The sequence below is a fragment of the Phyllobates terribilis genome, unplaced genomic scaffold (genome assembly GCF_046119375.1).
Source record: "Phyllobates terribilis strain yellow unplaced genomic scaffold, ASM4611937v1 Scaffold_11__3_contigs__length_659146591, whole genome shotgun sequence".
Classification (NCBI taxonomy): Eukaryota; Metazoa; Chordata; class Amphibia; order Anura; family Dendrobatidae; genus Phyllobates; species Phyllobates terribilis.
This window is the reverse complement of record NW_027362771.1, coordinates 268,612,417-268,629,565: the sequence shown is the minus strand read 5'-3', so window position 1 is coordinate 268,629,565 and position 17,149 is coordinate 268,612,417. Positions and strand designations below refer to the sequence as shown.

At 44.0% G+C, this 17,149-nt stretch overlaps 1 protein-coding gene across 7 annotated transcripts in view; it reads left to right on the top strand.

Annotated features, from left to right (window-relative positions):
* The window catches only part of CACNA2D1 (calcium voltage-gated channel auxiliary subunit alpha2delta 1), a 1,188,449-nt gene that overhangs the window by 1,025,091 nt on the left and 146,209 nt on the right, over window positions 1-17,149 (top strand). For all 7 annotated transcript variants that reach the window (XM_073652315.1, XM_073652320.1, XM_073652318.1 and 4 more), the window contains 2 exons: window positions 1,273-1,344; window positions 13,794-13,855. In XM_073652315.1, coding sequence (XP_073508416.1) covers window positions 1,273-1,344; window positions 13,794-13,855 — 134 coding nt within the window. The remainder of the gene's footprint in view (window positions 1-1,272; window positions 1,345-13,793; window positions 13,856-17,149) is intronic.

The following is a 17,149-nucleotide window of genomic DNA, read 5'->3' as shown; positions in this document are numbered from 1 at the left end:
AGCAGCTCACCATTAGAGCTGGCTGTCAGTCAGGGCTAGGGTTGCAGTTACAGCCACTGCTCTCCATACACAGAGCGGTGACTGAAACTGTGTCAGCGCCACCCCATTACTGAACCCCAAACGCTGAAGGGAGGAATAAAGTTAATTTCTCCTTGGCAGCGGGGCCACAAGGTGTCAGAATGCTATTAACCTGCAGATTAACCCCATATCTGCAGGTTAGTAGCATTATTTTACATGACAGGTTTCCTTTAAGTTTCATGGCTGTTGGTAGGTTTTATAGTAGATATAGTCCCTGATTCATCAAAGCTTTTATGCCAGAAAACTGTTGTAAAAAGCTTTGAAAAGTCACAAAATTTTTGTGTAACATGAGGCCGTTTTCACTCCATTTTCGCCCAACTCCAACAAAGTGGGTGGAGCTAGGGCCCGGCAGGAGAATGATGGGGGAATGATGAGCATGAAGGAGTATGGTGACCCCTTCTCTTCCAATTCATGATAAGCAGTGGCCTTCAAGTGCATATTTATATCTTGCCTGATTCATTAAGACACGTGCGACTCTTCATGAATCAGACACTTCCCACTCCCCCCTGTCAACTCCTTTTTCATGATGGTCTTGTTGAGTCACGGTCATTCTATTTATAATATACTTCAGAATACTCCTAGTATAATTTTTGGGGGAATAGTAAATTCTCTTCCAACTATTATATACATTGGGATTTGACGCAGTTTAAAAACTTGGACTTTAAATTATCCTTTTCAGAAAAGCTAGCAATTTATCTCTGCAGATAGAAGACTGATTTCTATAAGGGCACTTGCAGACTAGTGTATTTGCTGTCTGAGTGCAATCTGACAAAACATCAGATCACACTTGGACCAATGTTATGCTATGCGGCCATGCACAAGTCCGATTTTTTTTCTCGGTCACAGCCAGTCTGAGGAAAAAGTCGCTGCATGCTCCAGTTTGATATGATATTCGAATTGCACTTGGCCAAGAAAGTCAATGAGTGCATGGAAATCATCGGACTGCACTCGGATAACATCTGAGTGCAGTCCAATTTATGTGGTCTCACAGAATGGAGAAGATAGAGACATTTTTCTCTCCGTCGTCCAACAGAATTGGATTGCACTACACTGACACTCTGATCAAATTCTGATCAGAGTTTGAGCTGAGTGTCATTTGCATAATGGACCCGATCCTCTCTGATTAGAGAATCTACGGTTGTGTGCACCTGCACTAACAGTGACTTAGATTCAAATCTATTTCCTTCTTTTTAGATACGTAATAAAATGATAGATGGAGAAATTGGGGAACGGACCTTTCATACATTAGTCAAGTCTCAAGATGAGGTAAGAATTAGATAAGAACTTACTAAATGGAGGTTTATTGGTAAATTTGATATTTATTATAGTGTAGAAATAAGCTGAAAAATGGTTTACTTAAAGTGTTTAACTTAAAGCATATATTACACTCCCGGACATTGAAATTGCAACATCAAGAAGGAGTAGTAGTAGAATTTTGAAAATCACGGGGTAATAAACATGGTAATGATATGCAAATGACGTACAAATGGAAGGAAAATTTTCAAAACATCTTGATTTATTCATTATTAAATTTGAGCACCCCTTGCAGAAATACAACCACTTACATGCCTTTGCATGCTATCAATGAGGTTATCAATGGCTGTCTGTGGAATGTTCTACCACATTGTATGTATGGTCTTGGGCATGCAGGTCATCAAAATCCACTTCTGGCAGCTTCCTGTGCAATTGCCGACCAATGACATCCCAGATGTGTTTGATGGAAGATGAGTCTGGTGACTTTGCAGGCCATGGTAGCATGTCTAGGTCATGCTGGCTGCGCACAGTAACACAAACAAAATGTGGCTTGCTTTAATGTGTTGAAAAATGGCTTTTGGTACTAGTCATTCCAAATCAATGTAATGCCGAGCTGTTAGTGTACCTGCAATAAAGACTACAGGGGTCCAGCTACTGTGTAGTATGCCACCCCACTAGAGATGAGCGTTGTTCTACTCGAACTGTTCGCCAATCTCAAATTCGAGCTGTTTTGGGCGGTGTTCGAGCCGTTCGGCGAACACGAACAATTTGAGAAAAATTCGGCTGTTCGAGGTTATGTTCGATAACTGTTCGTGCACCAAAATCATAACTGGATTTTTTCTCAGTAATGATGAAAATTAATGTTAATACGCAGTTTGAGTGTACAGTGGGGTGGGGGGTAGGGCAGGGGATGGATCTCTGCAGGAACAATGAAGATCTCCATTTTTTTTTTCTCTTTCCCGCATTTACAGTGGGGAGGTGCAATCTGTCAGCCTATCAGCAGCGCACACACGGAGCGAAGTGCTTTTTTTCACACAAGCAAGGGCATGTGTCATTGGCAGTGTATGTCACATGTCCTTGCCCTATAAGACCAAGCCATTTTCCCCGTCGCCACCATTTTCTCACTGCTGCAGCTGCATGTTAGACGGCACCGCTGTTGCTGTGTGCGCTATACCTTGTTAATTTCAAGCCAATTTTCGCACAAATCTACAGATAGCTTGGGAGTAGGGAATAGTTGTGATTGTAGTCCTTTTAAGGACTAGGTTACAGCATTTCCTACGACTTTTATCAGGCAGGTCTGTGCTCTTAAATAGATAGGTTGTGGGAGTAAAGACTAATTGTAATTGGAGTCCTTTTCAGGACTAGGTTACATCAGTTCCTATCAGTTTTTGCCAGGCAGGTCTGTGCCAGTGCTGTGCAAGTTTTTTTCACAGCATTTGGCTGAATCTAGCAAAGCTAATCCTTTTTGGCCTATTGCAGAGTGTGTTAGTCAGTGGAGTAGCCTATCTGTGTTGCAAGATATACCACCTGTGTATAGAATACCAATTTTTTTACTGCACCTAGTGAAGTAAAATCTTTTGGGCATAGCATCATTCTATTAGTCCATCTATACTGACCTCCATCAGGTTGCAAACTGAATCTAATTTTTTTCTGCATCTAGCTCTGAAAAAATATTTGGCCTTCTAGCAGTGTGTGGGACTTGTTCTATTAGTCCACCTATACTGACCTCCATCAGGTTGCAAACTGAATATATTTTTTTCTGCATCTACCTCTGAAAAAATATTGGGCTTCTAGCTGTGTGTGGGTCTTGTTCTATTAATCCATCTATACAGACCTCCATCAGGTTGCAAACTGAATATAATTTTTTTCTGCATCTAGCTCTGAAAAAATATTTGGCCTTCTAGTAGTGTGTGGGACTTTCTCTGTTAGTCCATCTATACTGACCTCCATCAGGTTGCAAACTGAATATATTTTTTTCTGCATCTACCTCTGAAAAAATATTGGGCTTCTAGCTGTGTGTGGGTCTTGTTCTATTAATCCATCTATACTGACCTCCATCAGGTTGCAAACTGAATATAATTTTTTTCTGCATCTAGCTCTGAAAAAATATTTGGCCTTCTAGTAGTGTGTCGGACTTTCTCTATTAGTCCATCTATACTGACCTCCATCAGGTTGCAAATTAAAAATAATTTTTATCTGCATCTACAGTAACTCTGAAAAAATATTTGGGCTTCTAGCTGTGTGTGGGACTTGTTGTATTAGTCTATCTATACTGACCTCCATCAAGTTGCAAACTGAATATATTTTTTTCTGCATCTACCTCTGAAAAAATATTGGGCTTCTAGCTGTGTGTGGGACTTGTTCTATTAATCCATCTATACAGACCTCCATCAGGTTGCAAACTGAATATATTTTTTTCTGCATCTACCTCTGAAAAAATATTGGGCTTCTAGCTGTGTGTGGGACTTGTTCTATTAATCCATCTATACAGACCTCCATCAGGTTGCAAACTGAATCTATTTTTTTCTGCATCTACCTCTGAAAAAATATTGGGCTTCTAGCTGTGTGTGGGACTTGTTGTATTAGTCCATCTATACTGACCTCCATCAGGTTGCAAACTGAATATATTTTTTTCTGCATCTAGCTCTGAAAAAATATTGGGCTTCTAGCTGTGTGTGGGACTTGTTGTATTAGTCCATCTATACTGACCTCCATCAGGTTGCAAATTGAATATAATTTTTTTTCTGCATCTAACCCAGCCAATAGTTTTGGCCTAATACCACAGTTTGGCCACTCAGCTCTGCTCGGTTACCATCCATTGTTTTTTTGTGCAAACAACTCCAGAGTTGTGAATTAGTTAACCACCAAAATGAGTGGAAAAAGGCCTGCTGCTGGTGGAAAGGGTAATAGGCGTGTTGGGAAGGGGAAAAAAGGTTGTGTCCGTGGGGTAGGTGTTAAAGCAACAGTAACATCTGCAGAAGAAAGACCATCTTCCAGCCAAACTAAAATGTCTACTTCTTTTAGCGGACAATGTGATAAGATCCCTTTCTTACGGCCACGCCAATCGCTACAAATTCCAGATGAGGCACAAAAACAGCAGGTGCTTCAACGGATATCAAGTGCTCCTTTAAGTGGGCTCTCCTCCACATCAACTTCAACATCACAAATACTCCAGTCCTCAAAGGTGTCACCCAAATCGCACTTGCTTCCTCACAGCTCCCAAATCTCCAGCTGCCCGTCTGAGTATGAGGTAGAACAGATGGTTGAGTCTGCAGAGCTGTTTACTCATACTATAGCCTGGGAATCAGAGGTCGACTCCAGCGCTTCTGTGAATCCAGACGAGGAATGATCTGCACTGATGCCCAGAATCTTTATGAGTCGGATCCAGGACCAGACGCAGAAGGTTCTGACCATAATGTAGACCCTCATTCCCAAACTGTAACTCCTGTTGGTGGAGACAATGAGGAAGACGATGATAAGACTCAAATACCTGATTGGAGCGACAACTTTAGTTTTTTGTCAGGGCAGGAACAGGTTGGCTCTGAGGACGACGGGTGTGATAACACACAGGGTGATGATGATGAGGTTGGAGATCCCACTTACTGTCAACCCACAGTCAGCCAAGAGATGAGGTCAGCAGAGGAGGTGGAGGAAGATGCTAGTGACGACGAGGTCAGGTTGCGCCTTCCTGGACAGAGACGTAGTACTGGAAGCACGTCAACAACTGCATCCTCAAACACAACTCTGCCTCTCACCACAAGTCGTGGTGGCTCTTCAGGTCGCATGGGTGCTAAGCTTTGCATAGCCTGGGCATTTTTTCAGATCGATAAAGATGACCCAACTCGTGTTATCTGTAACATTTGTCAGCAAAAGCTAAGTAGAGGCCAAAAAATACATAGTTTGAGTACTTCATGCATGAACCGGCACATGGACATGAAGCATAAGTTGCAGTGGGAAGCTCAGTGTGCTACAATGCGGCCTAGCCGGCCGGGCCAACCACCGTCTACCATATCTTGTGCATCCGCGGCCTCTTCATCCTCTGTGACTGGGGGGACAGCAGTCACACCTGTTTTGGGGCGCAGTCCTGCCACCTCTTTACCCGCAACAGCCAGCGTGATTGGCAGGTCATCATTTTCTTTGGAGGTGGTAACACCAGCTGGTGTTGAGCGCTGTCCGACATCGATAGCACCACCTTTGGATCAAGGCAACCTAACATGTCCGCCTGCATCTTCCTCACAGACCGGCAGTTTGCCGGGGACACCCTTATCAACCCCGTCTAAGCACAATAGCCAGCCCTCGGTCCCTCAGATGTGGACAAGTAAAAGACCATTCCCTCCTAGCCATGAGAAAGCTAAGAGGTTGAATTTCACCATCTGCAAGCTCTTGGCTACAGAAATGCTGCCTTTCCGCCTGGTGGACACAGAGGATTTTCGAGACCTTATGTCCGTCGCAGTGCCCCAGTACCAGATGCCCAGTCGGCACTACTTCTCAAAGAAAGGTGTGCCTGCGCTCCACCAGCATGTCGCACACAACATCACCGCTTCTTTGAGAAACTCTGTGTGTGACAGGGTGCATTTCACCACAGACACTTGGACGAGTAGGCATGGACAGGGGCGTTACATGTCGCTGACTGGGCACTGGGTAACTATGGTGACAGCAGGACAATGGGCTGCTGTCCAAGTCTTGCCGTCCCCACGAGTTGTGCGTCAATCCTCTTTATGTCAAAGTTCCTCCACTGCTTCTGCCTCCTCAACCTCCTCTCGGTCTTCCACCTGCACCCAAAGCCTGTCTGGTCATGCCACAAGCTTTCTAACTGCGCAGAAGGGATCCTGCACACCTCCTTACTATGCTGGCAGTAGGGCTCAACGTCATCAGGCGGTTTTTACTTTGAAATGTCTGGGAAATGTGAGTCACACAGCTGAGGAGTTGTGGTCAGCTCTGGAGAACCAATTTCATGAATGGCTGTCTCCACTGGACCTGAAACCAGGGAAGGCCATGTGCGACAATGCTGCAAACCTGGGTGCGGCCCTTCGCCGGGGCAATGTCACACATGTGCCTTGTATGGCTCACGTGTTGAACCTGGTTGTCCAGCAATTTTTAGCCCACTATCCCAGACTAGATGGCCTTCTGCAGAGGGCACGGTCGCTGTGTGCTCACTTCCGCCGTTCGCATCCCGCAGCTCAGCGACTTACATCTCTACAGAAGTCGTTGGGCCTGCCACTTCACCGGCTAAAATGCGATGTGCCTACCCGGTGGAATTCAACTCTGCACATGTTGCAGCGACTGTAGCAGCACCGACAAGCCCTGGTGCAATACGTTCTGACGTATAGCCTGGGCCAACAAGATCCAGAGGTGGGGCAAATCACGCTGGAGGAGTGGTCTCAGATCAGGGACCTATGCACCCTTCTGCACAGTTTTGAAATGGCGACGAAGATGTTTAGTGCTGATGATGCCATTATCAGCATGACTATTCCGGTGATTTACATGCTGGAGCACATGTTAAACAGAATTCGGAGTCAGGTGGTGGCACAAGAGGAGGTGGAGGAAGTAGAGGAGGAGGAGTTGTATGCGGAAGGGCTAACATCTGCAAGGTCCAGACGGTCGGCAGCACCAAGGTGGCAGGCATGTGAGGGTGGGGGAGATGGTTTTACCAGGGCGCATGGTAGCAGCCAAACTAGTGAGGAAGGTGCAGGAGCCCAGGAAGAAGTGGAGGACGAACTGATGGAAGACTCATCAGATGAGGGAGACCTTGATCACATTTCTGTTGTGCGAGGTTGGGGGGAGAGGACAGAGGAAGGAAGCATGATTGTTACCTCGCCACCAACACAACAGGGACTTGGTACTCCTGGATGCACAACACACATGAGTGCCTTCTTGCTGCACTACCTGCAACATGACCCTCGAATTGTGAGAATTAGAAATAATCCTGACTACTGGGTTGCCACACTGTTAGATCCCCGGTACAAAAGTAAATTTGCCGAAATTATTCCTGCCATAGAAAGGGATGCACGCATGCAGGAGTATCAGCAGAGACTGTTGCAGAATCTTACATGTGCTTTTCCACAAAACACCAGTGGTGCACGTAGTGAATCTCACAGTTCCAACTTGCCAACCGTGGGACCGTCAAGTGTTCAGCACTCAAACCGTAACAGAACCACAGTATCAGCTGGTAACATCAATTTTGCAGAATCATTTCACCACTTTTTTAGCCCATCCTTTGCAAGGCCACAGGAGACAAGAAGTCTGACACATAGTCAACGCTTAGAGAGGATGGTACAGGAGTATCTCCAAGTAAACATTGAAGCCACGACTGTGTCACTGGACCCTTGCTCTTTTTGGGCTTCCAATCTGGATAAATGGCCGGAGCTAGCCACTTACGCCTTGGAGATCTTGTCATGCCCCGCAGCCAGCGTTCTGTCTGAACATGTGTTCAGCGCTGCTGGTGGTGTGCTGACAGATAAGCGCACGCGGCTCTCCACTGATAATGTAGACAGACTCACGTTCATAAAGATGAACAAATCATGGATCCGAAACGACTTTTCTACCCCTGTGTCATCCTGGGGAGAGTAAAAGCTTGATGATTGGTTAAAATCACCCTACCAACCGTTTTAAGCTTTCAAATTACTAATCATGTTTATCTGTATCTTGACTGGAAAATAATTTGGGCTTTGTAGCAGTGTGCAGCACTGATCCTATTAGGCCATCTATAATAAGCTCCACCAGATTTAAAATTAAAAATAATTTTTAGCTGCATCTAGCCCGGAAAATAATTTTGGGGCTCCGAGATGCGCAAGACACATAAGTGCCTTCTTGCTGCACTACCTGCAGCATGACCCTCATATTGTCAGAATTCGAAGTAATCATGACTACTGGGTTGCCACACTCTTAGATCCCCCAAACTTTTCGATCAACCTTTTCATTTTAATAAAGACCAAAAAAATGGTCATTTTTGAAATTATAAGCATTAGCAGGTTGTTAGAAACTGAAATCAAACAGTTTTCAACTCAAAACTTTATTCTAGGTGATGTTACATTTTCACATAGGACCCCTTGTTCGAAAGGAGCTTCTGAACTCTCTCGTCCATTGAATTTGTCAGGTTTTGGATGGTTTCTGCTTCAATTGTTTTGCATGAGGACAGAATACCCTCCCAGAGCTGTTGCTTGGATGTGAACTGCCTCCCGCCATCATAGACACTCCTTTTAATGATGCTCCAAAGGTTCTGAATGGGGTAGAGGTCAGGGGAGCATGGGGGTCACACCATAAGTTTGTCCCCTTTTATGCCCATATCAGCCAGAGATGCAGATGTTTTATGTGCAGCATGAGATGGTGCATTATCATGCAGAAAAATGATCTTGCTGTGAAATACACGGTTCTTCTTCTTGAACCATGGCAGGAAGTGCTGTTTGAGAAAATCCACATACATTATGGAGTTCATCTTTAGCGCCTTCAGGGATCCTAAAGGGGCCGACAATCTCTCTCCCCATGATTCCAGCCCAAAACATTACTCCACCTCCTCCTTGTTGGCGCTGTAGCCGTGTTTGCGTGGGGTGTCCATCAACCAGCCATCCTCCACTCCATCCATCTGGACCATCGAGCGCTGCACGGCACTCATCCGTGAACAAAACAGTTTTGATATCAGTCTTCATGTAATGTTTGGCCCACTGGAGCCGTTTCTGCTTGTGTGAAGTGGATAGAGGAGGTCGACAGGATGGCGTATGCACAGCTGCAAACCTCTGAAGGACCCTGCATCTTGTTGTTCGGGGGACGTTGGAGGCACAAGCAGCTTCAAAAACTTGTCTGCTGCTATGACAAGGCTTTTTTGCCGCTGCTCTTTCAAACTGACACAATTGCCTGTAGGAAAGAGTCCTCAATTTGCCCTTATCAGCACGCACACGTGTGTACTGTGAATCAGCTACATACTTCTTGATTGCCAAGACACTTCATTCTGATCATCGCACAATGTTGATTGTAGTCATGCCTTGACCTAAACACTCCACAATTTGTTGCTTCTCAGCAGCCGACACATCCTTTTTCTTTCCCATTTTGGCAGAAAATGTAGGCTGCTTAATAATGTGAGAGAGCCTTCTTAAGTAGTCTTGCCTTTCATTGGACACACCTGCCAAACTAATTAGCACAGGTGTCTGCAATTGCTTACAGTGATATAAAGAGCCCTGACACACATCACCATCAATGAGTTTAACTGACAAACAAACAAATTCTTCCCTTATCACTCCTAAACACTTTTTGCATAATAATTTGGAACGCAGTGTACATGTGCTTTTCCACAAAACACCAGTGGTTCACGTAGTGAATCTTACAGTTCTAACTTGCCAACCGTGGTCTGTATGGAATTGTTCAATAAAGGGCCCAAAATTAAGATAACATAGATGGGAGAGGTCTCTATGAATAGGAATTCCTAAGTATTTGATACCCTGTGAGGGCCAGGCAAAGGGAAAGTTGGACTGGATGGAATCCTATATAGATTTGGGGAGGGAGACATCGAGGGCCTCAGACTTCGCTGCATTGATTTTAAAATTTTACCATGTAACAAAGTGATCTATTTCAGCCATAACAGCAGGGTGCCTCCCACCTCAATCCACCTAATATTGGGGTTATGGCGAATTGATGAGAGCAGGTTCTCCGTCACTAGGATATATAAGAGAGGGGACAGAGGACATCCCTGCCTTGTCCCATTGGTGATTGTGAAAGGTGATGAAAATGTTCTGACGCACCCCCTGGGCCTTGGGACACCCGGAGCCAGACCCTTTTTGGTGGATGCTGGTGGTTGTAGTCTTCGTGGCGGCGACCCGGTTCCATGGCTCAGGGCGGTCAAACCAGTGGCGGAACTATTTATGTGGTTTTGATGTTTAAATGTTCGACTACGCCACCCGTGGATTGCGGTCAGAGTGAACCGCCGCTACAGGGCAGACCGCTGAGGCTGGTGTTGTGGGTGCAGCAGAGCGTAGCATAACTCCCCACGGGAGGAGTATAGCCTCAGGGCAGTGTATGCGGAGGATGGGGGTGATGGTGCAGGGCAGCAGCAGTAACGACACGGAGTCAGTGATGCAGTCCAGGGCCTTTACTCACAGTTCTTATTATCCAGACCACGTCTGCAGGTAACGGCTGCCCACGTCGTACTGTGCTCACCAGGTGAGGGGCTCAGACAACTCCCAGATAACTTTGGAGCACTTCACAGGACCCCCTTTGTGTGTCCTTTGTCTGGCCTTTCTTACCAACACTTCTGTCCGGCTGCCTCGGGCCTCCTCTTGGTAAACTTGGCGCCAGTTTCCCTGACCCTATGTGGTGCCTTCCTAGCGGGTGTAGCGAGGGGCTGCGCCACATAAAATGTCAGAGCCTCCGGTTTCTAGCTGAGGGTCGTTTCCTGCCTCCACTAGTTCGGGGACCGGTCTCCCCCTTTGGCCTGACCCCTCCACGCAGGTGGATTCGGGCATGCGGTGGCGACTCGCCCGTCCGCACCCCTGGGATCCCTTCATTCCTCGTTCCTGGAGCCTTCTCCGCTCCTCTTCCTTCCTTCTCCCTCTTCCAGGCCTGGGCCTCTGTTACTAGGCCCGCCTCCGGAGCAGAGCTCATGCAGAGCCCCTGCTCCCTGCCACTTCTGCTCAGACTTCTCTGCACTGAACTAAGATGGTGCCCACCTTTTATACTCCCTTCTCAATGCACCCAGGAACTGCTTCCTCCCTGCTCCTGCACTACAGGGTTCCCCTTCCTCAGTGTTCCCTCCCCCCACTCCAGCCAGGGACAGGGACTGTCGTGCCCATCTCAGGGGCATATTGGTCGCCCTGCCCCACGGCAATGTGGTGTAATGCATGCAGGTGTCGGGTCCTGATCCACACTCCATCCTTACCTGAGAGTGAGATATCACACCTCTGGGTGAGGTGCAATACGTCTGTAGCAACCGAGCCCTCAGGGTGCTACAGTTCCATTTATCTTCAGCCTAGGTGACGTATTGCGATACAGGGCCGTGATTTTGGCTATAAAAGGGTCCCCTAGACCCCTACCCCAAGCTTTTTAAGAGAATCATATATGGCGTGCCAGGAGACTCTATGGAATGCTTTCTCAGCATCCAACGAGAGTATCTAATTACAAATTTTTAACTGCATCTAGCCCAGGAAATACTTTGTGCCTAGTAGCAGTGTCTGCTAGTCAGCGGATTATCCCGGCTGTTAAGCAAGCTACACCACCTGTAGTTTAGACACTTAATTTTTTCAAAGGAAATGCTTCGGGACCATGGGATACTTAGTGAAGAGCATCAGGAGGCACCCCAAGGCATAGGGGCTGGGACTGGCAGTAGGATGCCTTGCGGTGGACAGCCGAGCTCGATCCTTATAAAAGCTTTTTAACTGCAGCAGCTTTAGTGGACGCTACTGGAGCTGGAATTACCGCGGCTGCTGGCATGAGACTTGCCCTCCAATAGATCCTTGTAAATGGATTTAAAGTGTATTCATTCAAATTAGAGAGACAATTTAAATTAAAAAGCTTAGAGCTGCCTCCACCACAGGGGGGCTCGCTCGACCCACCAGCGGACAGGCACCAGTATTGGGAGAGGGGGGCTGGCCGTCAGGGTTCACCGCGGCTCTGGCACAAACCCGGCGACACGGAGGTGGCACGGGCAGGAGCGGACTGGCTGTGTCGGCTTCTCACTTTTTGGATTTTAGAAGGGCATGACATGCCTATATCTGTGTCTCCCCCTCCTTTTACTCCTCCACCTCTTTTATTTTCGCATGACTATATGTACTTGTCACTTTTCCATGTGTTAGTTATGTCTTCTGAGCAGTTTGTCAGCTTTTGGACACCTTTGAAGGTGTTTTCTATGTGTTTCTATGTGTTTTTGTTTGCCTGCCATTGGTTTTAACGGTGTTCGAAGGTGTTCGGCGAACACACGGGTGTTCGACGAACCGAACCGAACTCGAACACTACGGGGGTGGCTCAACCCTACACCCCACACTATAATCCTCTTAACAGGAATGATATGACTTTTCCTTGTGAAGGCCTCTACATGGCATTGCCCATGTGGTCTTGTCACATTCAAAGAATGGTATATAGTGATCCATTCTCTACTGCAAGTGAAATTGGACATTACATACCAAGCCAAAGGTGTCAAACTGTGTCTTCACAAATTATCAAAAGGCATTTGAATAACATTGAGCTATGAGCTGGACATCCAGCTACAAGTGTTCCATTAACCTCATGCTACTGCTCTCAAAGGCTATCGTAGTTCTGAGCGAGACAGCAATGGAGAATTGAGTGGAGATCTATCCTTTTCAGCAACGAGTCACACTTTTTACTTTGAGGTAATGAAAGCTGCAAAGTGGTCTGAAGATCATGTGGCCAACATCATGAAGATGCCTTCATAAGGGAATGTGAAAGCTTCCTAGGAGCCGTTGTAAGTGGCCTGAATGGCCAGGTCGCATGTTGTAAGTTGCCTGAGTGTCCAAAATGTGCTATTATGGCTTGCAGCATCTCTGCACTTCTCTCCCATCAAGCACATCTGGGACATCATTGGTTGGCATTTGCAAAGGGAGATTACAGCAGGTAGCATTAACTGTTTGTTTGCTTTTTTTAAATCCACTTCAGTATGTGACCTGTCAGTTGGATTTCCCATTAAAAACTTTAATGGTGGATTTTACAAGGTTTTTGTCTAGGAATATGCACCAACATCTGCAAAAAGGCAGTATAAACATACCACTAAATAGATGCATCTTTAATAACATAATATTGCTATTTACGTGAACGCATAATTTTGTTATATAGTGTACACATGTATTACTCCTACATACTGTACACACCAATAAGGCCTTGTTCACATCACAGATTTTTGCCTACATTCAAGGAATGTTTCGGTAAGACTCCTGACATACACATCTGATAGGAGGCTGCAATGCATCCCTGGAATTCACCTAGTCCTGGCAAACATGCTAAACAAATGTAAGAAGAACGTGCTATTAACAGGGTTTAATAGAAATGAGCAAATAAATTCTACTCTAATTTTACAAAAATCCACATTTGCCAAAATGCAGATTTATTGTAATTCATTTCTGCGCATATTCATCAAAATAGACATTGATGGCTGCCATTTTTCTGAACCATAACGGGCCAATAAAAATTTAAAAAGATAAAAAAATCCTAACAATAAGAGAGAAGAACTTATGGCACTCACCAAGCTGCATAAAAAAACTTTATTTCCAAAATAAGTGCATATCACGGGAGAGAGTTACATGATGTCCAACTGGGTAACAGCCATTTCACTTTCACTTACGCTTCATCTGAACCTTCATGTTTCATTTGAAATGGGGGATCGGGAGACCCCCATTCTAGAGATAGGACTTGCATTTATTAGACACCTATGACATAGCCAATGTATATGCTGTAAATGTTTGTTGTGAGTCAACACCCTTAAGTAAAATAAACTGTTCAAAATCATTTGCATTAATGTTTTCTAGAGGTATATTGACAAAGCGAACAGAACATATACATGGGGACCAGTAAATGGGACAGACTATAGGTATGTACATTTTAATTTTTTTATATAAATTTCTATTTATATGATCTGGATAAACCTAATCTAATATACTGTCTGCTTTTAAATGATAGTCATCTGAGACCAACATTTATATACACTATGAATATTTCCATTCAGTGCATCCCTTCTAACAATTTTAACATACTGGTTAGATGATATAATATCTTTGCTCCCATAAAATATAGAATGGTACATTGATAGAAGACATTCTTTTTAGACCATGTGACAGAATAAAATACATGGATGCATAGAGCCATGATTCTTAACTCTTTTAATGGTTACTGATGCACCTTTTTAAGGCTGCGATTAAAGGCACTTATTTCTCATTTCGGCCTTTTTTCGGTGCTGTGGAATAGGGTTATAGCACCCCACATGTGCAAGGATTCAGCGAGTGTCATCTGCGTACTATTCCAAACCAGAGAAAAAGAACAACCCAGCATTACCATTAAAAAAGGGTGGAGATCTCAATTTTGTATTGTCCATATGTTAAAAACCTGTGAAGTAGATGGTGCTCTGCTTCAAAGACCCCCAGTCGGAGGAGCAAAAAATGTGACAGTTCAATAAGAAAGAGGAGCAGCCATTTCACATATGAGAAGGCTTCTACGGGTCTCAGTATTGTTCTAAGAGCCGCACCCGCTCCTCCTCTCCATACAGTTCTGCTCAAAAGTGTACATACCCCGGCAGAATTTTTCCTTTCTTGGCCTTGTTTCAGAGAATATGAATGATAACAAAAAAACTTTTCTCCACTCATGGTTATTGGTTGGCTGAAGGCATTTATTGTCAAAATACTGTGTTTTCTCTTTTTAAATCTTAATGACAACCAAAAACATCCAAATGACCCTGATCAAAAGTTCACATACCCCAGTTCTTAATACCGTGTATTGCCCCCTCTAACATCAATGACAGCTTGAAGTCTTTTGTGGTAGTTGTGGATGAGGTTCTTTATTTTCTCAGATGGTAAAGCTGCCCATTCTTCTTGGCAAAACGCCTCCAGTTCCTGTAAATTTCTGGACTGTCTAGCATGAACTGCACACTTGAGATCTCCCCAGAGTGGCTCAATGATATTGAGGTCAGAAGACTGAGATGGCCACTCCAGAACCTTCACTTTGTTCTGCTGTACCCAATGACAGGTCGACTTGGCCTTGTATTTTGGATCATTGTCTTGTTGTAACGTCCAAGTACGTCCCGTGCGCAGCTTCCGGGCTGATGAGTGCAAATTTGCCTCCAGTATTTGCTGATAATGTGCTGCATTTATCTTTCCTTCAACTTTTACCAAGTTTCCTGTGCCTTTGTAGCTCACACATCCCCAAAACATCAGCGATCCACCTCCGTGCTTTACTGTAGGAATGGTGTACCTTTCATGATAGGCCTTGTTGACCTCTCTCCAAATGTAACGTTTATGGTTGTGGCCAAAAAGTTAAATTTTGGTCTCATCACTCCAAATTACCTTGTTTCAGAAGTTTTGAGGCTTGTCTCTGTGCTGTTTGGCATATTGTAGGCAAGATACTTTGTGGCATTTGCACAGTAATAGCTTTCTTCTGGCGACTTGACCCATGCAGCCCATTTTTCTTCAAGTGCCTCCTTATTGTGCATCTTGAAACGGCCACACCGCTAGTTTTCAGAGAGTCCTGAATTTCAGCTGATGTTATTTGTGGGTTTTTCTTTGCATCCCAAACAATTTTCCTGCCAGTTGTGGCTGAAATTTTTGTTGGTCTAACTGATCGTGGTTTGTTTTTTACAGAGCCCCTGATTTTCCATTTGTTAATCACAGTTTGAAAGCTGCTGACTTGCATTATCAAGTCCTTTGATATTTTTTTGTATCCCTTTCCTGTGTTATACAGTTCAACTACCTTTTCCCACTAGATCCGTTGACAATTCTTCTGCTTTCCCCATGACTCACAATCCAGAAACGTCAGTGGCTGGATGAAAGATGCAAGAGTCTGTCTGGATCTTAGAAACTCACTCAGCTTTTATGCTTGTGATTACAGGCAAACAGGTCACAGGTCACAGGTGAGGATGTTACCTTTAGTAGCCATTCAAACCCATTTATGTCAAATTCTTTGCATGTTATCAGGCCAAAATCACCAGGGTATGTGAACTTTTGATCAGGGTCATTTTTATGTTTTTTGGTTGTCATTAAGATTTAAAAAGAGAAAACACAGTATTTTGACAATAAATGCCTTCAGCCAACCAATAACCATGAGTGGAGAAAAAGTTTTTTTATCATCATTCATATTCACTGAAACAAGGCAAAGAAAGGAAAAATTCTGCCAGGGTATGTAAACTTTTGAGCACAACTGTACCTGCCTGCTACCTTTTTCACCCATCGGTACCCTATGTCAATGGTTGCTTTCACAACATTAGGCCCAGAAATAGCCTTGGGGTCTACCCGTTACCGGTGGCCTGTTATGCCCTACCATAAGAAGGATCTAACAAGTGTCGTGTAAAACTAAGGGGACTGATTCATTGCAAAACTTTAGTATTGCAATGTATTAGACTACTGATCAAAATTTTAAATATCCCATAGTAGGACTAAGTAAAAACAGTTCATTAAAATAAAAAATCCTGAAAAAAAATGGAGAGCAATATTTCACCATTAAAAATGCAAAATTTATGTAAGAATGAATGTAAATGACAAAACACTCATAAATATTATCACCACATACAGAATGACCCGTCACATTATTTAACCTGAGCAGTGAACACCATCAGAAAAATAAAAAACACGCCAAAAATGCTGTTTTTTTGATGATGCCACCAAACAAAAAGTGAAATAAAAAGCAATCAAAAAGTCTTATGAAAACAACATATAGTATGATGCACACAGCATCTAGCCAACAAAAATAAAGCTCTCACACGGCTGTGTCAGTGGTTAAATAAAAGAGCTCTCAATATGAATAATGAAGAAAAACAATACTTGAACTGCTGTTTTTTTTCAATCTGCCGCACAAAAAAATCAGAATAAAAGCGATTAAAAAAATATCATAAACCCCAAATTTGTTTGACACAGTTTTGTAGGCAGAAAAGAAAAGTAGCAGATATTAAAATATGTTAAAGTAAAAATAAATGTAAAAAAAAGTGTTTTTTTTTTATCATTCAAAACTACGTGTATAAATCTGTCATCATTTATAATGCATGGTGAATGGCATAAAAAGCCCCAAATAATTGGTATCATACCCCTACCCTACTACATAAACGGAATCCTAACATTTCATTGCTTGTATTTTCTAAAAAGACAGGATGTAACCAGAACAGAGGCCAGGCAGAGTCTAATTT